The sequence below is a fragment of the Callorhinus ursinus genome, unplaced genomic scaffold, assembly GCF_003265705.2.
Source record: "Callorhinus ursinus isolate GAN/ISIS: 27379988/994484 unplaced genomic scaffold, GSC_fseal_2.0 scaffold22, whole genome shotgun sequence".
In the NCBI taxonomy this organism is placed as follows: domain Eukaryota; kingdom Metazoa; phylum Chordata; class Mammalia; order Carnivora; family Otariidae; genus Callorhinus; species Callorhinus ursinus.
Window position 1 is genome coordinate 293,958 of NW_027397084.1, and position 23,035 is coordinate 316,992.

The 23,035-nt window shown below is 47.4% G+C and overlaps 1 protein-coding gene across 7 annotated transcripts in view; it reads right to left on the reverse strand.

Moving 5' to 3' along the window:
• TREML1 (triggering receptor expressed on myeloid cells like 1) overlaps positions 1-21,569 on the reverse strand; it is an 86,934-nt gene extending 65,365 nt beyond the window's left edge. The window contains exons 1-10 of one of the 7 annotated variants that reach the window (XM_073904950.1): positions 21,408-21,569; positions 19,623-19,783; positions 18,867-18,984; positions 18,130-18,220; positions 17,280-17,473; positions 12,493-12,825; positions 10,490-10,598; positions 10,009-10,094; positions 9,457-9,509; positions 8,544-9,097 (exon numbers count right to left, since the gene is read on the reverse strand). In XM_073904950.1, coding sequence (XP_073761051.1) covers positions 8,786-9,097; positions 9,457-9,509; positions 10,009-10,094; positions 10,490-10,598; positions 12,493-12,825; positions 17,280-17,473; positions 18,130-18,220; positions 18,867-18,984; positions 19,623-19,783; positions 21,408-21,447 — 1,497 coding nt within the window. In that variant the 5' untranslated portion in view covers positions 21,448-21,569 and the 3' untranslated portion in view covers positions 8,544-8,785. Of the gene's footprint in view, positions 1-8,543; positions 9,098-9,456; positions 9,510-10,008; positions 10,095-10,489; positions 10,599-12,492; positions 12,826-13,023; positions 13,128-15,974; positions 16,322-17,279; positions 17,474-18,129; positions 18,271-18,866; positions 18,985-19,622; positions 19,974-21,407 lie in introns of those variants that run through there. The other 6 variants (XM_073904949.1, XM_073904947.1, XM_073904951.1 and 3 more) reach the window with 6 other exon arrangements.
• Positions 21,570-23,035: the final 1,466 nt, after the last annotated feature.

Here is a 23,035-nt window from a genome sequence, read left to right on the forward strand (position 1 = left end):
CCGCGAGCTCTGCTGCATTCAGGCACCCCCAGTCTTTCTGTGACCCCGAGGGTCATGAAACCACACTGTCCTGCGAGGGTTCCACCCCCAGCTTAGCCACTGGAGCGACATCCCTCAGCGGAACCGACTTCTAAAAGTTCCGATTTTGTGCTCTGCGGCTCCATCACTTGCCAAAGCAGCCGACGAAGGCCCCCTCCCCCCCATCCTCCCGAATATCGCCTCAGATTCACTTCTCCACACGTCCTACCTTCCAGTAAGTGGTCGCTTTTCTGTTCAGAGAGTTGTTGCTATTCTTTTCTTCAATCTCCTGTTGACTTCGTAGGTGTTCAGAATGGTTTGATCCCCATCCAGCTGAAATCCTGAGACCAGACAAAATCCAGGTCTCCTACTCCTCCGCCATCTTGCTCCGCCTCTCTAATTTTTATATTTAAGTATAGATTATACATTTATGTGGCACAGAATTCAGAAGGAAGAAAAGTGTCTAACAGTGAAAGTCTTTCCCATTTCTGTCCTCTAGCCAACAGTTCCCCCTCCACAGAGCTGATCTGTGTTACCACTTCTTTGTGTATCCTTGCAAAATCATATGTGCACATGCAAGCAATAGCATATATTTACCCTTACCATTAACACCCTTCTTTCCCACATATGGCACTAACTAGTCATACTGTGTTGCTCCTTCCTTTTTCCTTTCTTTCTTTTTTTTCCCCCATTTGTTTCCCTTTTGGCAATTTTTAAAATTGAGATAGAATTCAGCCTTTAAAAAGACATACAATTCAGTGGCTTTTAGTATATCACAAAGTTGTGAAACCATCCTCACTGTCTAATTCCACAACATTTTTATCACCCCAAAAAGGAACTCTAGGCCCATTAGCAGTCCCTACCCAGTCCCTCTTCCCGCAACCCCTAGTAACCATCTTTCTGTCTCTATGGACCTGCCTTTTCTGGACATTTCATATGAATGGAATCATAATATATGCATTTTGTGTCTGACTTCTTCCACTTAGCATAATCTTTTCAAGGTTCATCCACATTGTAGCATTCCTTTTTAATGGTTGGATAGCTTTCCATTGTATGGATATACCACACTTCATTTATCCATTCACATCAGCTTACGGATACAAGGGTTGTTTCCTCTATTTGACTATTATGAATATACTGCTATAAACATTTGTGTGCAAGTTTTTGTATGAATATATATTTTCAGTTCTCTTGAGTATATGCTTAGGAATGGAATTTAGGTTATACAGAAACTCTTTTTAACTTTTTAAGGAACGGTCAAACTGTTTTCCAAAGTTCCTGTACCATTTTACATTCCCACCAGCAGTGTGTGAGGATTCCAGTTTTCCCTATCCTCACCTCACCAACACTTGTTATTGATTCTCTTTTTTTAAGATTATATTTATATATTTTGAGAGAGTGAGCGTAAGCAGGGGGAGGGGCAGAGGCAGGGGGAGAGAGAAAATCTCAAGCAGACTCCATACTGATCATGGAGCCCAATGCAGGGCTTGATCTCATGACCCTGAGATCATGACCTGAGCTGAAACCAGGAGAATGCTCAACAGACTAAGCCACCCAGGCATCCCTGCTTTTTTTGGTATAGGCATTCTAGTGGGTATGAAGTGGTATCTCATTGTGGTGTTGATTTGCATTGCCCTTATGACTAATGATGTTGAACATTTTTATGAGCTTATTGGCCACTTGTCGATCTTCTTGGAGAAATGTCTATTGGAATCTTCTGCCCATTTTTTATTGGGTTACATGTCTTTTTATTGTTGAGCATAAAGAGTTTTTTAAAATATATTCTCATACTAGGACCTTATCAGATTTGATTTACACATATTTTCTCTCATTCTGTGAATTGTCTTTTCACTTTCATGATGGTATCATTTTGCAGCACAAAAAGTATTACGTTTTCAAGAAGTACAATTTGTCTGGTTTTTGTTTTTTGGTTGCTTGTGCTTTAAGTGTTATATCTTAGAAATTGCAAAGGCTTATGCCTCTGTTTTTTTCTAAGAGTTTAAATGTTTTTAGCTCTTTTAGATCTTTGATTCATTTTGAGTTAATTTTTGCATATACTCTGAGGTAAGTTTCCAGATTCATTCTTTGTATGTGGGTATCTACTCGTCTCAACACTATTTGTTAAAAAAGACTACTCTTTTCCCCCATTTAAATGATACTCTTGTTGATGTATAGTTTTGTTAGATGTTTGGGTCTACTTCTGAACTCTCAGTTCTGTTCCATTGTTCTCTGTGTCTGTCCTTATGCCAGTACACACCGTCTTGATTGTTGTAGCTTTGTAGTAAGTTTTAAAATCAGGAATATGAGTCCTCCAATTTTTTATTCTTTTTCAAGATTGTTTTAGCTGTTTAGAGTCCTTTGCATTTCCATATAACTTTTAGGATTAGCTTGTTGATTTCTACAAAAAAGGGCAGCTATAATTTTGACAGAGATTGAGTTGAATCTGTAAGTAAACTGGGGGAGAATTGCTATCTTAACAATATTAAGTTTTCTGAAACATGAAAATGTCTTGTCTTTTCCACATATTTGGTCTTTTTTAATTTCTTTCAATGTTTTATAGTTTTCAATGTACAGGTCTTGAACTTTTTTGTTAAGTTTGCCCCTAAATATTTTATTATTCTTGATTCTGTTGTAATGGAGTTGTTTTCTTAATTTCATTTTTGAGTTTTTCACTGCTAGTGCATAGAAATAAAAATGACTTTTGTATGTTGATTTTGTGTCCTGGAACTGCTGAACTCATTTATTAGTTCTAAGTTTTTTTGTGGATTCCTTAGGATTTTGTATATACAAGATCATGTCATCTGCAAATAAAAATACATTTACTTCTTCCTTTCCAAGCTGGATGATTTTTATTTCTTTTTCTTGCCTAATTACACTCGTAAGAACCTATAGTACAGTATTGAATGAAATTGGCAAGAATGAACATCTTTGTCTTGTTCTCAATCCTAGGGACAAAGCTTTTAGTTATACACCTTTAGGTATGATGTTAGCAAGAGTTTTTTGTAGATGCCCTTTGTCAGATTGAGGAAATTCCCACCTCTTTCTAGTTTGCTGAGCATTTGTATCATGATAGGGTACTGAATTTTGCCAAATGCTTTTTCTGTCCTCTATTGAAAGGATCATGTGATTTTGGTCCTTTTTTCTATTAATATGGTATATGTTAGTGATTTTCATGTGTAGAACCAATTTTGCATTCCTGGGATAAATCCCACTTTGTCATGATGTATAATCCTATTTATTGCTAGGGCCTATTCACTAGTATTTTGTTGAGGATTTTTGCATCTACATTCATAAGAGATGTTGATCAGTAGTTCTCTTGTCATCTCTTGGTCTGGTTTTTACATCAAGGTAAAACTGGCTTCATAGAATGAGTTCCTGCTTCTATTTTTTAGAAGGGTTTGTGAAAGATTGGTTTTGAAACTCTTTTAATGTTTGGTAGAATTCACCAGTGAAACCATCTGGGCCTGGGCTTCTCTTTCTGGTAAGTTTTTTAAATTATTATTATTAATTAGACCTCTTTAGTTGTTATAGATCTATTGAGATTTTCTGTTTAATCTTGAGTCAGTTTCAGTAGTTTGTGTCTTTCTAGGAATTTGTCCATTTCATCTAGGTTATCTATTTTGATGATACAGAATTGTCTGCAATTTTCCTTATAATCCTTCTAATTTCATAGTGCTCCCTCTACTTTCATTCCTCATTTAGTAATATGAGTCTTCTCTTTGTTTTTTTGGCTAAGAAAGTAACCTTAGCTAAGATTTGTCAATTTTCTTCATCTTTTCAAAGAACCAACACTTGGTTTTGCTGATTTTTTTTCACTCTTTTTCTGTTCTCTATTTCATTCATTTCTTCTCTAATCTATTATTTCCTTCCTTCTGCTTGCTTTGGGTTTAGTCTGCTCTTCTGTTTCTAGTTTCTTCAGGTGGAAAGTTAGGTTGTTGATTTGAGATTTTTATTCTCTTTAAATATAAGGTGTTTACAGCTATAAATTAAATTTCCCTCTAAGCACAGGCTTTGCTGAATCCTGTTTTGCTCTGTTATGTTTTTGTTTTCATTCCTCTCAAAGTATTTATAATTTCTCTTGTGATTTCTTCTTTGACCCGTTTGTTATTTAGAGGTGTGTTGTTTAATTTCCACATACTTGTTAGTTTCCAAAATTTTTTTCTGTTATTTCTAATTTAATTCCATTACAGTCAGAAAGCATACTTTGTATGATTTCAATCCTTTTAAATTTATTAAGAACTTGTTTATGGTCAGATACATAATCTGTCCTGGAGAATGTTACATGTATACTTGAGAAGAATGTGTATTGTATTTTGCTGTTGTTGGGTGGAGTGTTCTACAGATGTCTGTTAAGTCTAGTTAGTTTTTATAGCGTTGTTCATGTCTACTATTTCCTTGCTGATCTTCCACCTACCTACCTTCTGCCTATTATTGAAAGTGGGATATTAAAGTCTATAGCTACTACTTCAGCTTGGTCAATTTTGCTTTATGTATTTTGAAATGCTGTTGTTAGGTACATGTATATTTATAGTTGTTATATCTTCTTGATGGATTTACTCTTTTACCATTATAAAATGTCCCTTTGTCTTAATTAATATAGCCACTCCACCTCTCTTTAGTTTGTGTGATACATGTTTTTCCATCCTATTACTTTGAACCTACTTGTGTTTTTGAATCTCAAGTTTGTCTCTTATAGGAAACATGTAGTTGGATCATGAGTTTTTTAATACATTCTGCCAATCTCTGCCTTTTAATTGGAATGTTCATTTACATTCAGTGTAATTACTGATAAGATAGGATTTATGTCTGTCATTTCATTATTTGTTTTCTGTCTTATGTCTTGTTTCCCTTCTCTTTCTCCACTGTCTTTCATTATATTAAATACACAATTTAAATTTAGTTTTAATTCCCTTGCCATTTCTTTTACTATGTTTTTGAGGGTTTTTCTCTTGCTGTAGGAATTACAATTAGCATTTTAATTTAAAACAATCCAGTTCACATTTATACCAATTTAATTTCAACAATGTAGGAAAACTTTGATCCTATATAGCTCCATTCCCTCCCCATTCTTTCGTATTATAAATGTCATAAAAGTTACATCTTAATACATGGTGTGCCTGTCAACACAGATATGTAAATACTGCTTTATAAAGTTGTGTTTTAAATGAGATACAAGGGAGGGAAAGTCAATTTTCTTTTTCTTTTTTTTTTATTTATTTGACAGAGAGAGACAGCGAGAGAAGGAACACAAGCAGGGGAAGTGGGAGAGGGAGAAGCAGCCTTCCTGCAGAGCAGGGAGCCCAATGCAGGGCTCGATCCCAGGACCCTGGGATCATGACCTGAGCCGAAGGCAGATGCTTAACGACTGAGCCACCCAGGTGCCCCAAGCCAATTTTCTTAAGTAAAGACTCCTGGGGATGATGCAAGCCATTGGTTTCCAGAGTTCTAAAAAAGTTGATTCTGGCTATTTTTGTCAGTTTTCTTGTTTTTATGGAACAGGGAATTTTTTTATAGAGAAAGAGAGTGAGCAGAGGGAGGGTAGAGGCAGAGAGAGAAGGAGAAAGAGAATCTTAAGCAGGTTCCATGCTCAGTGCAGAGCCTAATGCAGGGCTCAATCTCAGGACCCTGAAATCATGACCTGAGCTGAAATCACGAATGGGATGCTTAACCAACTGAGCTACCCAGGCACCCTTGAAGAGAGAATTTAAGGAGGGCACTTGTTATGATGAGCACCAGGTGTTATTATGTAAGTGATGAATCACTAAATTCTGCTCCTGAAACCAATATTACACTATATATTAACTAACTAGAATTTAAATAAAAATTAGGTGGGGGGGGAGGAATTTTCTGAGTTCTTTAACCATTTTCTTTTAAGTCATTCTCAATGTACTTTTAATTTGCATTTCCCTTAGATGAAGTTAAACATCTTTATTATGTTTATATTTCCTATTTTATGAGCTATATCTATATATCCTATTAAGTATTTGTTTTCTAATTTATTTGTAGTAACCCCTACTGAGCTCTCTGCCTTTGATGAGTTGTGCTTTTGTCATGGAGAAAAAGATATCAGTCTTTCCTTATTTTAATGTATCAGTTTAAATATATCAATGAATTCTTTTATGGCTTCTGAGTTTTGTATAATTTAAAGAGCATTTTCCTCGCTAAGATTATTTTAACTATTCCCCCATGGTCTTTCAAGTATTTTTTAAAAATTAACTTTATCAAAACAGAATTTACATACAAGAAAGTGCACCTATTTTTTTTAAAGATTTTATTTATTTATTTGACAGAGACACAATGAGAGAGAAAACACAAGCAGAGGAAGCGGGAGAGGGAGAAGCAGGCTTCCTGCCAATCCAGGGAGCCCAATGCAGGGCTCGATCCTAGGACCCTGGGATCATGACCTGAGCCAAAGGCAGATGCTTAACCGACTGAGCCACCCAGGTGCCCTGAAAGTGCTTCCTATTTTAATGATGGGCTTTGACAAATATATACACCCAGGTAACCACTACCACAGTCATGATAGAAAACATTTCAGTCACCCCAAAAACTTATTTCAGCCTTCTCTACATTCATTACCCCCACCCCAACCACCACCATGAGCACAAAATACTCTCGTTTTTTTCATTGTCTTTATATCTATGATTATTTTCCCCTGGTCATTTCTTATTTCATTCTTCTTTTTAAGTTAATAGCTAACACTTTGTCTCCTTTATTTCATCTCATTTCAAAGAACAAGCTCTTTTATTTATGTATTAGTTATATAATTTTCCTTCTTTCAAATGAACTAGCAGTTTGAGTAAGATGCTTAATTGTTGTTTCCTCTGAGAACTGCTTTAGCTGCATTCCAAAGGTTCCGATATGAAGCGATGGCCTTGTCATGTCACCTGCATTTTCTTTGCTTTGTTTTCATATGTTTCTTATGATAAAATTTAGAAGATCTGTATTTTCATCTCAGAAGTTACTGTTATAAGTGAGATTCTGGTTGGTATTCATAGACTTCTACCATGAGCAATGATGGAATTACTATATTTCCCTTTCCTCCTTCCCTCTTCTCTACCAGCCAATTGATCTTAGTATTTTCCTTTGTGTTGTTAAATATACTTTTACTTCTGTCAGGCTATAAAAAGTTCAAACTACATTCAGACCAGAGTAACTTTTTCCCAGAGGGGTTCTTTTTAGACTTTATTCTGCCCTTCCCCCACATTCTCTCCCTACCCTCATTGCCTCTCCTCCCCAGCAGGCAAGTCCCTAGTTACCTTAGCCAGGGAAAATGAGGGCTTAGTTGATTGGTGGGCAGCTGCTGTCTCCACAAGGGACAGAAGTAAATTTATGTTCTGTCACAGGCTGCGACTCTATCAGGGGAGGCTCAGAACATCCTGCCAGAGTTCCCTGAAAATAGCATCACTAGGCCTACCCAGCTGGAGCCCAGGGTACACACCCTGCCTGTCCTTTCTCAGGTACCTAGACCAAACTCAGGGCCTCTCCAGATGGTGAAAACCACTTTATGCCTAGCTCTCCGTGATTGTAAGAAGAATAGGTGCCTGAGCACCTCATCCTCTCCATCTGTCTGTCATCTCAATATGGGCAAAGAGTTTCAAATTGAACAGTTTCAGAAGAAATCCTGGCAGAGACCTTAAAGGCTCTTCCACCCCCAGCCTGGACTAGCTTTCATTTACATTTGACAATGGCCACACCTTTACCATTCATTCACCTTCTTCCCATGCCATGCCTTTGCTCCACTGGGCTCTTTCCAGGCTCCAGATTTCAGGCCAAAGAGTACAGTGCTACCAGATGTCCGCCCATTTGAGAGCCAGCTCTGATAAAACATGTCTGCAGAGGTCTTTTATCTCCTGGTGCTTAAAAATCCTTAGTCCTGCCAAGGAATAGCCTTGGGATTTATTTCAATTTCTGATCTTACTCTGATTTTTTTTATTTTTTATTTCAATTCAATATAGTTAACATATAGTGTATTCTTAGTTTCAAGGATAGACTAGTGATTCATCTGTTGCATATAACACCCAGTGCTCATTAGTTCAAGTGTCCTCCTTAATGCCCATCATCCAGTTACCCATCCCACCGACCTCCCCTCTAGCAACCCTCAGTTTATTCCCTTAACATCACTCCTATTTCTTTTCACCTCCATCTCTCTCACCCCATCTGTCCTGAGTCTCCTTTCACTCACATTATCCCCTTCCTCCCGTCATATGTTGTCACATCAGAAGATGCCACTTGTTTATAAGGTGCAGAGCAGAAGGCAGAAGAAATCTCTAGACTTAAGCTAATGGATCTATAATTTAGGTACCATGAGAAAGGCAGGAAATACTTTTGAAGAAGTGTTCTTAGTGCCCCTCGAATCAAACTGCATCACAGTATTCTGACCAGAGAATGAAACTATGTCCCTACAGGTAGAACAGGCACCAGATCATGCAGCACAAACTCTGGACCGGAATCTTCAGTTCCCAGGCCATGGGAATAGTCAAACTCAGGCCCTTTCCTTCCCCCTCAAACATCAAGAGCTCATATATTACCAATCAGAGTTTATTTAGCTCAGTAGTAAAATGGCAGAGGAACAAGCATGGGGGACTCCCAAGACACCTCAGTCACATTTAAGTCTCACTTTCCAGGTCAGAAAAGTCAAGATGTTAGATTAGAACCTAAAGTCCCTAGCTGCTCTGATATCGTAAGGGTCTAGGGCATGGGCTGGCTGGCTGGATGCACAGAGTTCTGGGGATGGTCTCCGTGAGTGTACGGTATGATGGACGGCTTAGCTGGGTGGCATTTGGCCATTCAGTGGATCCTGAGCTGGCTCACGGGAGGCCCCTCCAACCTTGTCCCTTCCAGGGAAGATGACTGTGGCATATGTCACAGGCTTGGAGCACGTTAGGACCTTAGGAAGCAGAGGGGGCGATGAGGATTGGGCTGGGGGTGGGGATTTCTCTGATGGGGGATCAAGAGGTACGCTATAGGTGGTATTGTCAAAGGAAGGTGGTGAGTCGAGCCTAGCATATGGAATGTCCGATGGCAAATCAAGTCCCAGTCCAGAGTCGCTGATATGGTGGGCCACTGAGGAGGTGGCCTGTAACAAAAACAGGTGAGTGAGGCAGAGAGAAAATGCCCCTTCTGCCCCAGTTCCCTTTGGGGGGGAAGCCCAGGACCACACTGGATCTGTCTCTCAAATCCTGAGTATGTCAGTGGGCAAGAGGGCTTCCCTCTGAAGATTTTTAAGCCCTAACTTTCTCCCCAAATCGGGGAGGGTGAAATACCAAGGTGGGAAGGTGGAAGACAACTGGTGCCAAGTTTACAGCATTTAGGAAGAGGGTATGGACCCTGACTGGGCCCCAGTCTTTTTCTACCCCCTTATCCTGGGACCTCTCACTGAGCTGGACCGATGGAAGGTCTGGGGAGTTTGGCTGGGGGCCTGCAGAGGCCTCTTACCATGCCTGGAATGCCACTGCTCTGAGGTTGGCCACGGACACCAAGCCTGTTCCCTGGGAAGACAGAGGATGACACCACAGTCTGCTTCCCGTTCTGGTTCAGGGCCCATCCCCTCACTACCTTCAGTAGTCCCTGAAGCCTCATTCCTGGTCCAGACCCTTCATCCCACTCCTACCAGCAAACCTTACCCACTGCCTCCCCAGTTCTGCCCCAGCCTGCCAGGAGCCTCCCACCCACTTACTGCTTCCAACTCCCTTCATCCTGCCTCAACACTCAGCCTGTCTACTGAATCCCTTCCCTCACCTCCTCCAGTCACCTGTCTATCCCACTGCCCACCCTGTCTGATTCCTATCTGTCCCCAGGACAGCTCCCACTGAATCTCCTTCTTCCCGTCCACCCCTCGTCTGGGAACTTCTAGGATCCGAGGGCCTTACTAAAGCCTAGACAAGCCCATCTACAGGGGACACAGACTGAGTCCAGCATTGTCTACAAGACCAGCTGGTACATGACCTGCGGGGCTATGCTGGGGTTGGCGGGTGGACAGCTACCTACCTTTTCTCTTGGCCATCACAGCAAACAGCACCACTGCCACCACCAGCAGGCTCAGCAGGAGCATGGTGCCCCAGATCAAGGGGATGCTGAAGGACATAAAGGTGTAGGTGAGCTCAGGCCTGAACCTGGCAGGAAGCTGCTCACCAGGAACCCCGGAGCGGTGGAGAGGGGTGTTGTTCTTGGTGAGCCATGGTTGCAAGAAGAGGATTTGAGGGATGGAATGAGGAGGGCATACTCAGGCAGGGCAGAAGGAGAAACACATTATCAGGGTATCCTGGCTGGAGACCACTGAGATAAAGGGTCATTGCTGAACTGGGATAGACAGGCAGGTCTGCCTGACCTCCTGCCTGATCAGAAGTTCCCCAGGGCTGGAAGGAACCATAAGGTTTCCCCTTGAGTTAGCCTGGGGCTCTGAACAATCTTTCACCCCCTTTCCCACCACCACGTTTTCCCAGCCACCGAATACAGCTCTTGTCAGTACCTCTTATCCTGGCTGGGTTCCAAAGGGCTGGCACTATCCACAGTGTCTGAGGAGGGGCCATCAGCCAGACTCCCAACCTTATAGGTCTCCTCCTCTTTCAGGCTAGGAGCTGAGTCAGAAGGAAATATTAATGAGCACATAGCCATCCATGGTGGGCAGGGTCACAGGCCCGTTAAGATCTGAGGGACTGGGGGGAGTGGGTCTGAGGAAGGAGAGATTCCAAGTAAGAAACACTAATGTGGGCTTGGCATATTCCTCAGGGGCCCTAATTCTGGAGATCAGGGATGGGTTCTTTCCATATTTACCTGGTTGTGACCGGGCCCATTTTCCCCTCCACCACCAGCTCCCAACCCTTGCCCTACCTTCCTTCTTCACCTGCTCCCCCACACTGCCCCCGAATAGGTTCTCCACTCTTATCCTCAGTGGCAACCTTGCTCCTGGTGCTTATCGATTGGTTTCTAAAAGGGCCTCAGCACAGCCTGCTAGACTTCTCCATATACCTGCAACCATGTGACCCCCCCTGCAGGCTGGTTGAGCCCATCTGAAGCTCTGCCCTCAGGATCTAAGGAATTCTAGGGTCACCCCTAATGTGAAACAATCCAAGTGATCCTTGCTGAGAGCCTTGCTCAGACCCCAAGTCTTGGTTTTGTGACAAGGCTTCCATCATCCCTGCAACATGCTCAACTTCTGGCTGTGGGACTCAGGGTTGGGCCTGAGGATCTGTCTTGGGAACCTGGCCAGTCCTTCTAGACTCTCAGGATAGGGGTCTTCCTTGTTCTCAGAGGCTCATCGTTCCTACCTCCCACCTTAAGCCAAACCAGGATCTGGAGATGCTGTTTCTCCCCTCTTGCCTGCCTATATCCTGCCCTCCTGGTGCCTTCTAAGCCACTCGTATCCTCCCTGAAAGCCACACTCCACCAGCCGGCCTGAGCATCCTCTACATCCAGCCTCTACAGCTATTGGGCCCCCAGCACCTGCCCCTCTCTCCAGTGCATCTGTCCTACGAGCTGGTGTTACTAGACCTTAGAGTGTCGGGGAAGGAGGACAGAGGATGACATAAAATGATGATCATGGACCAGAGATGAGAGGGATTCTAATGACAACTTAGTCCACCTCATAATTAACAAATGGGGGAAAAACCAAGAAGAGGAAAAAGGCCTTTCTTCATTTCCTGATTTGGGGATTGGGCACAAATTACTTGAGAAAGACCTGAAAATGAAAGACTCATCATCCATAAAAGAAAGGTAGTGCAGTCTCCACTTCTGCAGGCAACCTGGCCATTTTCCTTCCAGAACATTTTTTTTTTTACAACATCCAATTTTTCTGGAAAATTTCTTCTTCTACTTTAGAATTGTCTTTTAATAAATGCTTAGACATTAGAAAGTTGTAGCCTGTGAGAGAAAACCACAGCCTATCAAAATAAAGTACTTTCTATATTCAAAATAGGGTTGACAATACCGATATCTATTAGTGACATTTTCCTCTTTTTTTTTAAAACAGAATGAGTTGAAGTAATTCAGGCACCAAATGCACCCTGCTTGAAGGTGAGGCACATACTAGATGCCCAGTGAAGAGAAAATTAAATGAAACCCGGATTTGGTCATTTTAAGCCATCAAACCCATTATAACAGGAGTAATAAACTGGAAGATTTTTTAAAAAAAAGGAATTCCAGGTTGCTATGTCCAAATTAAAACTTTAAAATGCTTCTAAGGGGAAAAAAAAATAATATCAAGTATGTTGAAAATGCTGCAGGAGGAGGCCAAGGCCATGGGTGAGGAAGGAGAATGTGCCTTCCAGTGGAGAGACCCGCTGGTGCGGGTTGGGGGAGGGACCCACTGTCTGGCTGTTGTATCTCAGACTGCTCACCCAGTTTGGTTTCCGGTCCCTGGGGAGCTGTCAAAAATATCTCCTCCCTCCTCCTGCTAAGGATCCCCATCCTCCAAGGACCCAAGAGCAGCCGGTGGGGGCAGGGAGGGGCAATGGCCAGCCGAGGAGAACTCACCTGGAGGGAGCACATCCAAAGCGACTCTGTGCACCGTCTGGGGCCCCGTGGCCCCCTCCACCACGCAGCCATACTCCCCGGCATCCTCCTCCCGCAGGGTAATCATCTCCACCTGGAGCAGGCCACCCCCCAGGTCGGTGAGAAACATGCGCTCACCCCCAGAGGCTCTGCGATTCACAGCCGAGGACACCAAGGTCTGGCACCCCTCTGGCAAGACCCGGCACCACACCTTCCGAGCCTTGATGTCCTGGAGCCCGTAGTGGCACTGCACCAGAATGGAGCCCCCCACAGGGGCCTGCAGCACCTCCGGGAAGGTGCCCGCTGAGCCCTGGCCTAGGGAAGGAAAGGACATGGGAAGGCTGGGCAGGAGCTGCGGGAACTTTCCAGTCCACCCACTGCCACAGGGGCACAGGCACGGAGAGGTCCACCTTCTGGGCCCTACATATGTTATTGTTGCCTCAATAATGCTGGTTATTCCTGGGCCTGGAGCGGAGTGTAGGGGGCCCCGAGTGCACCTCCTTCTAACCTTACCTGCCAGTCCCAGGAGCAACAGCAGTAGCAGGTTGGGGCCCATGGCAGGTCAGGCAGATGTCGGCTCTGGGGCTTGCCTGGCCACTGACACAGCATTCCCCAGGGAGCAGGAAACATCTGCCTCAGACAGTCACGTGGGGCTCTCGGAGGCCATGGGGTGGGAGGCAGGCACTGGGGGCCCCTCTGTGGGTGGGGATAAGGTGCCCTTCCGAAGCCTGGTTGATTCAGTGCTTGGGAAGTTGACCATGAGGGTCAGTAGGGGTGGGCGAGGCAGGGTGAGAAGGCCCAAGGACAGGCAGAACCTGGGCTCCTGGGGCCCAGCTAAGGGATGAGGTGGGAGGAGGATCCCAGTAACTGGAAAGCAATAGAGAGAGAGGGAAGAGAATCCTCAGGGTCTTCCAAAGATCAAATTGGAGGATGCAGAAGTGTGAAGGAGGAAGGTGGCAGAGCACACAGGCCTGAGCTCTCAGGAGACTGTCCGGTCCTGCTGCACGACCTCACAGCAGGAGGCCCCACTCTGAGGTGCCCTGGATGGAACCCACCTTCATTCACTGTGCCGGGTGCTCTCAAGACTTGGCAGCGTGCACCCATGTTCTCCAGTTCTGGCAACTGCATCCATCCTTTGATAATGACGCCCCATTTCCTCTTCCCCCATTTTCTGGAACTCCTTAACTAGTTGGATACTGAACCTCATGGATTCATCTCATTTTCCTATCTTTCCTCTCTTGTTTTCCATCTTTTTGTCCATTTTGTTCTGATTTCAAGAAGACACCCTCATCTTTTTCTTCCATCCCTTCTATTATTGTCTTGTGTTTAGTTCCTTAGTATTTTCAATTTACAAATATAAAATTTTACAAATATAAGGTTTCTTATTCTCCAGATATTTCTTATAGCATATTATATTTGTTTCAAGAATATACTAGCCTGTCTGTTGGGAGACAATTCTCCGTGCATATTTTCACATATCTGCATGGTCTGGGCACTGATCAAGCTTTGATCTAGCGTGACTGAATAGCAAACATGCCTTGAACGCTAGAGAGAGTGTATCAGCTCCAGAGGGACTTGCTTAGGCAGATCGACCCCCTCCCTCGAGAAGAGCTGTTTACCTTCCAGAGTAAAGGTGTCTCTCTCCCAAGACAGGAAGATGGGCTGATGCTGTATATAAACTCCAAGCCTCATCCTTGGAGATTCCTCTCCCGTGACACAAGCCCACTGCTGGCACAGAAAACATCTGGCCCCCATTCACATTGCCCTGTGCAAAACTGGGGTTTGGGGACCCTGCACCAAATGTGGGTGATAAACCTCCTAACCTGGGGCAGTGGTGTTCAGAAAGACAAGGGCGGGCAAGGTGGGGATGGCTGAAAGGGGCATGCTGCCCCTGACCTAGACATCACACCTAGAAATGGGCTAAAGAAACCACCCTCCCCCCTTCCTCTCCCCTCCGCTCTCTCCTCCTTCCCTCTCCCTCTGCCTCTCTCCTTCCTTCAGGAGCAAGGGAGCTACCAATGGGGACTGGGAACAGGAGCCCAAGAAAGCCAGACAGTGTGTGAAGCTGGAAGTGGTGAGAGGGTGACCAGCTGTCCCGTCTGCCTGGTGCTGTGAATTTTCCTGGGGGCATGAGACTTTTGGTGCTACATGGGCAAAGTGTTGGGCAAACTGGACAGGTGGGTAAGCCTCGTGGGTGACGTGGAAGTGCTTATATTTGTCCTGCCAATATGCATCAGGTTTTCTTCAATTTCCTTACGAGAAAGCTATTACACTAATGGGCCGTGAAGAGGAGACCTGTCCTCAATATGTAACCAAGTGTCTGAAACAGGTACAGTCCACCCCTTTGCACGTGACCAGGTTGCAGGGAGGTGTCAGATTGTGGGTATTAGAGAAGAGGAAGGAAGCCAGTGTTCATCTGGGACCTGCTCTGCACCAAACATCTGGCCTGGGACTTTCACTGATGGTATTTCTTTCAACCCCATAAAACCCCAGCAAAAACAGGGTTGATTTGTTTGTTTGTTTTGTTTTTTAATAGGTGAGGTTCAGAGGGGTTAAGGAACTTGCTTCAGGTTTCTGAGTAGGGGGCAAATTTGGAGCTAAATTACCTGACCCCCTTCAGTCCCATGTGTGCCCCAGAGAGTCCAAGGCAGGGGATCCCAGTGGCGATCCAAACCCTGAGGGGGACGTCAAAATGTGGCAGAGGAAGAAAGAGAAAAGGCCAAGCTCTCAAGAGCAGGCAAGCAGCAGGCGCTCTCCAGTGCCTCACACGGGGGACCGTCCCCTGCCATCTTGTCGGCCGTGGTGCTAGCAGGTGGACAGGCTCACCCCTGGCTGCCAGACTGTGCCTCAGGTCTGCGGGAAGGAGATGGGGGCCCAGGACCTGATGAGGAAGCTTGACATGCCGCTGAGTCTGAGGACCTGGGACGCATAGCCTGGACCAGCATCCCGGAGCTGGGGACAGGGCCAGTGCGACAGCCTCTCTGGGTAGTGGGCAGGGCTGGGCTGGGCTGTTTCCGGGGAGTGATGTGTAGACATGAGGCTGGACATGAGGGCTGCATCGGGGGTCCTTCCACAGGATCCCAAACCCCAGGAGCCCATGCCCATTGTAGGGGGCAAAGCCCTGGCCACAGGGGCTCCTGGGCTTCCACCTTGCCAAGGCCAAAGATGGGAGTGCCTCATTTCCTCCTCTTCCTGCAGCCCTCCCTGGGCAAGTCTCCATCCCCTCCCTCTCACTCGTGGCTGCGGTGGTGTGTTGTGCTCGGGGGAGAGATGAAGTTCCTGAGCCACCCTGGCTGTCCCTCTGCCCCAGTCCTCAGGTCCCAATATCCTCGTGGTTCACTTCCTCACCTCCTCCCAGGGCTTCTCCAGCGGTTCCTTCTGATGCCCTCTAGCATGACATCATCCTGTCCCTTCTGCACTCCCAGTCTGCCTAGTCATTTGCTCCTCAGCACTTTATTTTTTTATTTTTATTTTTTTTTAGATTTTATTAGAGAGAGAGAGAGAGATCACAAGCAGGGGGAGGGGCAGGCAGAGGGAGAAGCAGGCTCCCCACAGAGCAGGGAGTCCGATGCAGGGCTCAATCCCAGGACCCTGGGATCATGGCCTGAGCTGAAGGCAGATGCCTAACCGACTGAGCCACCCAGGCTCCCCCTCAGCTCTTTATCTTTTAACACACCATCTGGCTGACGTTTATTGTGTCTGTCTTCCTCCCCTCCCACTAGTTCGTGGCTCTGTGTGGGCAGGAATCTTGGCCCGTTTTGTTCACTGTTGTGTCTCCGGCACCTAGAATGGTATCTGGCACAAAAAATATCTGTTGAATAAATAAATGAATAAATGAGTAGGCTTGAGCTAGAGGGAAGGGCAACTTGAACACCAAGTGAAATTTGCACTTCCAAGCTCTGCTGGGGACTTGGGGTGACATCATTCCCTTTTGAGCCTCAGTTTCCCTTCTGTGTAGTGAGAAGCTCAGACCAGTGGTTCCCGGCTCTGGTATGCTGCACTATATAAGTCAAGTTGTGGTTGTTCGCCCGTAGGGGAAGTAACAGGAGGAAAGCAAAGCTCTGGGGAAGGGAGTGTATGAGTCAGCTGGGATGGACTGGGGCAGGGGTGGGCAGCAATAATCCTAGAATAATGCTCCTGAGGGGCAGGAGGCAAGTGGAGGAGAAGGGAGCCAGACTGGGTGCTAGAGAAATCCCAGAGGAGGAGGCAGGATTCAGTAATTAGATCTAGGGAAGGGAGCCAGAAGAAGACAAAGATGGGTGGCGTGGAGACTTCGAGAATGGCTGGATGCAATAGCCTAAGACCTGAGGCCCCAAGGGGTCAGAACTTTTATCTCGTCCTCGGCCAAATTCATTCTCCTAGCCCTGGAGCAAGAGAGAGGCCTTCCCAAAGCCCCAAACCATCCTATTAAACATGAAGTCTTGGATTTATTTGGGAGAGTATTTAATGCCCAGTGTATAGAAGTTGACAAATGTTCTCCTCCTTTTCCCCCCACACACACCCTTCTGTTTCCTGGACCAGGGGAAGCAGAGGATGGGCAGGCTGCCCTTTTGCCAAAGCAGAGCCAGAAGTCATAGTGGCCAAGGGGCCAGTGTGCAGGCTGGGGTGGTTCAAGCAGGCCTCTCCTGGGCCTCGTCCCATCGGGGGTCCTCTTCTCTCATGTGTCTCTCCGCTCTGCAACTGACCGAAGCTCACATGGCTCCTCTGAGCCCCACCTCGCCACCCCTGCGCAGTCCACCCCCAGCCACTGCTGTGCTCCTCATGCTCACCTGTTAGGGTCTGGAGCTGGTAACCTGGGTCGTGGCCACAGTGCGGCTCACTGGCCAGGGGTGTCCCCAGTTTCTGCCCACGCCAGGCCACAGCCCAAAGGGCACCGGCTGCTAGAAACTTGCTGAGAAAGATGCAGGCCAGGAGGAAAAGGATCGAAGTGGGTGGGAAGGGCATGTCCTCTTTGGAGAGACTCCTTGGAGACACAAGGAGGACATGAGGGAGGCCTTGGGGTGGCCCGCACACTGAACCCTGCCCTCGGAGAAGGAACAGGGAGACACTGGGAGCTCTCAGGGACCTAGAATAACTCCCCACCCAGCACCACGAGGCTTTGTGGGCTTGGGGGAGCCTGTAATCAGGATCCACCTGCTGAACGCATTTAAACACTTCCCTTGCGGAGCAGTTACCTGCTGTTGTTCGTGATGGTATAGTGGGGGGCTGCACATGTGTACTCTGTGGTTACATTAACAATATTTCAACACCAGTACACAGGCATGAACCAATCAGAGCTGATTCTGGTCCTACCAAAGGAGCAGGTATCTGCTAGGGGTCCCAGTCTTACACTTAAACTTGTATTGTTGCTAAACTGTGGACTGTCCAAGGGCTGCCGGGGGAGGAATGGGAGGCTGAGCATTCAGCAGGCTTGGAGCAGCAGTTATGTATAAAAAAAGAGAATTTCAATATTTTAACAACTGGCATGGCCATACCAACACACAGTGGCTGGTTGGAGGGGTGTTCAGACAAATCATCTCCAGGACCTATCATGCTCTAATTGTCTTCAAATCTGTAGTTAGTTCTAGGACCCCAGCCTCCATCCCATGCCCCGGCTTTAGCAGAGACCTGTCTCTATACCTGGAGATGCTGGGCTCCACATGGATGTCCTTGAAGCCTTTGGACTCTTCGGGGATCCAGAGATCTCCAGGGTCCAGGTGATCAAGGGGGTCTGTGGGAGACAGAGCCTGTGAGCTTCTAGTCCCTCCTCGAGGCAGCTGGCTGCAGTGGGGAGAACGCATCTGGGTATGGTGAGGCCCCCTGGGCTCTGGCCCAGAGCAGATTGGGTCATTAGCCTCTCTGAGCCTCAGTCTCCTCAACCTGTAAAGTGGGTCGAATAGAAACACCTCCTTTATAGTAGTGTTGCAGGATTCAGGGAGAGCATCCTGTATAGTGCTTAGCACCTCATTGGAGCTTGGTAACTCTCACCCTCCCATTACACAGGGTCTTTGGGAAGGTCAAGTGGATGAATGGATGTATTTGAAAGTTCTGCATGAACTGTCAGGCTGTCTACACCAGCTATGGATTATTATTATTATTTTTATTATTATTATTATTTTATATTATTTTCCTGCCACCCCCTTGGGAGTTGGCTGAGGCTTAGACCCTGATAGGGCTGAAAATTTGTGTCCCTTCACCCCATTCTCCCCCTTCCCAGCACATAACAGAGTGATGGACGTGGGGTTTGGGTCTAGGGCAAGCCATCTCCCCTCCGCTCCCCACCTTAGACCTTAGACAAATGGCTCATTTCCACCATAAGGGGCCATGTTGTAGGGGAGGAGGTGGGGAAGGGGGAGAGTCAGAAAGAGGACTCGTACCCCCAGATTTCTTCTCCATGGGGACACACGGTGGTCTGGAGACACAGGCAGAAGTCTTCCCTGAAGGGCTTCCCTGTGCCAAGGTCAGGGGTGGGGAGGACCCCGCTGCCTGGCAAGCCTGGAATGAAGACCCCAGGTCAGCTCAGCAGCGGGAGGCTGGGGCATGGGCTGTCACTTACCCCCAAGCACTTTTAACCCTGTCGCCTCATGGGTGCCTCACAGGAGCCCTGTGGGGGCAGCAGGACAAACATCATCATCTCCATTTAAAGATGAGGATGTGGAGGCCCAGAGAGGCAAGCACATCACCTGGGGTCACAAGCAGTGCCCCTTCCTCAGGTTGTTTTCTGCACCAGGTTGGTGCTTACTTTGTTGGCAGGTCCTTTGGGTAATTGGGTGAGGGAGCAAATGAACCTCCTCCTACTCCTTAAGGGCCACTTTAGGTGTTCACATCCCAACTGGATGCCAAATGGATAAAGCTGTTTGGAGAGGCAGGACCACAGCCAGCTCATTCGGTGCTTTGTGCAAATGAGAGGCCAGGACCCTTCCTGCCAGGGATGCGGTCCTGCCCCAGGGAGCGCAGCCTGGAGAGAGGCACCAGGGCTGGAGTGTGGCCCCCATGTGCAGTGAGCAACCCGCACGGCCATCCACCGTGGCCCTGAGTGGGAGGGCAAGAGCCACACGGTGGGTGTTCCCAGACATCAGGGACCTAGTCCCAGCCCAGGGGTGGGCCAGCGGTGCAGTCCGCCACACACTCACCAGCCAGCACCTCCACCAGGACCTTCCTGAGGGTGTCGGCCTCATCCCGGTACAGACTCTGGCACTGGTAGAGGCCAGCATCGTGGGCTTGAAGATTCCGCAGCGTGATAGTGAGAGTGCCACCCAGGGCGTCATCCACAATGGCCGTGCTCCCATTCCGCCTCGTTAGGAAGGACAGAATCCATGAGCGGTGGGTGCTAACGACCCGCTGGCACGGGCCCCCTTCATCCAGCTGGCGGCACCAGGCTTTGCGTCTTCCCCAGTGCTTCAAGGAGTTGTAGGGGCAGGAGACCTGCAGGGACTGGCCTGCCATGCCCTGGAACACCGTCGTGTTGTGGGCTCCGGACAGCTCTGGGGAGGAGACCTTCCTTCACTTTTTGTTCATTTACCAAATGTTTCTCAAATGTCCACTGTGTGCAATGACCAAAGAGATAGAAATCTTGCCCTTAAGGAGCTCAAGTTCTTATGTAAGTTGGGAGAAGGTGCACAGCCCACCGTGACACCCAGGTCCTAGGTCTGGCTTTAACACCGTTGGACTTGCTGGGCATTTTTAAAGAAGTAACTGACCGTCTCTGGGCCTATTTCCAGAGACATTGGTCTTGAAGTTCCCTCCAGTTCTATTCTACACATTTTCTCCCTATCATAAGGGACCCTCTCCATCTCAAGCGAGCAGGGCCAGTGGCCCCTCAGCTTGGGCTGGATACCATCTCCCGGCCTTGGCCATTCATGCTTACTCTGCAGCTGCCCACGCCCACACTGGCTCTGCATCTTCTCCTTCTGACCTTTGGCTCCCGGCTTCCCTATTTCTGTGGCTTTGTTCCCCTTTCAGGAGAGACTCATCTCAGAGCTATTTTGGGGGAGACATGAGGCTGCTATTTTGGGGACCTTTCTTGGGGCAGGGGAGACAGGCTTAGAGTGCAATCTATTGCCAGGGCAGAAGCTCAGAAGAATCACCTGGAGCCCTCTGCCTCAACTTTCCCTCTCTTGGTCCTCCCTTACCCTGTCTTCAACCATATGGTGACAGAAACTTGGAAGACAAAATCAGGGAGTGAGTGGCCTGCCTTTAGGAAGCAGTGCTCCCTCCACTTGTCACCCTGTCCATCCCTCTGCCTCCAGGCAGCCCCCCACCTTCCCCCCACTCCACTCCTAGGTAAGAAGCCTCAGGATCAGGGCTCCGCTGTAACAGCCTCTCCTCTCACCAGGCTTGCCTATTGCTCTAAAGGAACAAGAGGCACCTTCCCCCAATAAAAGGAGGTAGTTGTGTGCAAGAATCTGGGGTGTCAGCTCTCCAACTCAGTGACAGAAATCTTCAGCCCCCTTACCTCCCTTCCAGGGCAGAGGACAAGAGGACCCTCACATCAGCAGAAGAGGCACCCCGAAGATGCACATGCTTGGTTGTGGGTTTCTTCCCTCCCACACTGCCATCCTTCTGGGGCTAGCGGTTCATAATTTTAGGGGCTCTTATCCATGCCCCTCAAAACTTCCCCCAGCTGCTAGCTAGTGCCTGAGATGTCACTATCAGAATTCCTTCCTTTTCCGTGTGGCCAGAATCCACCAGCCCCTTATAATTCCACCTGTATGAAGAGTCTGACAGTGGGCCCTCACAGTGGAGAGGGAGGGAGAGCATAAAGAATGTGGGGCGGGTGGGGAAAAGAGGGGTGCAGAACATGCTGCGGATTTTAACCGCCTTTATAGTTCAGCCCAGGGCTCCCCACCCACCCGCCCGCCATATACTCAAGGAGGGGAAGGAGAGACGGCAGGGGCAGCGGAGGGATGGGGTCCTACCTGTGACGGCGAGCAGGATAAGCAGCCGGAGAAGCTCCATGCCTGCTTTCCCTGGTGGAGGGCAAACGCAGGGTACCTTGTGCAAGAAGATCTCGTCTTTCCCTTGAATTGCAGAAAAGAGAGGGTTCAGGCACGTCAAGTGCTGCCCACAGGAACTGGGCTCCTGGGGATTGAGAAATAGGACTGGGGTCTGGCTTCATGATTTAGGGAGGGGTTTTGGGGGGGTGGGGAGGAAGGGAGAGGAGGAGCCAGCCACTGCCTCCCAGCAGCCGGAGGCTGGGGATCCCATACCTCCGAGAGTTCAGCCCGTCCTACTGCCCCTGCCGGCCAGAGTGATCCTGCATGGCTGGGGCTGGTCAATGTCCAAGGCACAGTCCTCACTGCTGTGTTCAGACCCTCCTCCTGCCACTCACCCACTCACAGCACCTGCCACACTCTGGTTCCAGCCTTGCAAGGGATAGGGAACTGCTGGGCCCTCAACCAGCCCCTCTTAGTCCTTCCCTCCAGGCCAGCATCCCTGTAGTGTGGCAGCATCGGACTTCAAGTTCCTCCTTCCTCAATTCCTGTGTGTGCAACCACTCATCCATAACCTCTCTGTGTCTCAGTTCTTACATCTATAAAATGGGAATAATAATAGTGTGTAGAGTTATTGGGAGGGTAACATGGACTTCCACAGGCAAAGTGCTTTAGAATAGAGCCTAACTAGTACTATTATCCTAGTTAGCAGGGGAGGGGAAGATGGGCTCTCCACGAGAGGGAGAATTTTCTCTTCCACCTGCAATCTCCTGCCCAAGTTTATCCTCCCTTGCACAGCTGGATACCTCCTATGTGCACATGCTCACACGGGCATTATTTTGTGCACACACACACCTATGGGACAATACAGGACGTGACATTTGCTGGAGTTCCGGGGCGGGTGCTTTCCCCACAGGTGTGGGCCCTTGAAGGGTGATCCAGGCACAGGGACTTGCATGGGCAAAGGCAAAGTGTGAAATGGCTCGTTGGTGAATCAGGGATGGGGTTGCGGAGGTGGGTCATTCCCAGGGGCGGGAAGTCGGGTCGTGCTGGGGGAAGTAACTGGAGAAGCTGAAAGAGCCCACAGGGACCCACAGATTATCAGTCTACTTTGGTTCCTTGCAAGAGCTCACTGATTTGTTTTTATTCACTTTACCCTTATGTATTGTGCATTTACCATATGTACAGGGAATGTGTTTGGAGATGGTGGTTAATGATAAACATAAGACAGTCCTTCACTTAGAAATCAAATGCCCAGTCTTGACCTAATGGCTCAAGAAAAGAAGGGTCTGAGGCCACCTGAAAATCACTCTATAGGCACCCTTCTATGGTCTTTTTTATAAACCCAGGATTATTGGCATATCATTTACATACACAAAAATTCACCCCATTGGGTGTCTACTTCTATGAATTTTGACAAACTCATATATCTCTGTAACAACTACCACAAGCAAAATACAGAACACTTATATCAGCCCCCAAAAAAGTTCCCTCGTGCCCCTGTTAGCCAATCTCTTCCTCTCCAACTCAGGTCCTGGCGACCATTGCTCTTCCTTCTGTTCCTACAGCTTCCTGCCCTTTCTAGAATGTCTTTTTCCCAGAACCATATGGTA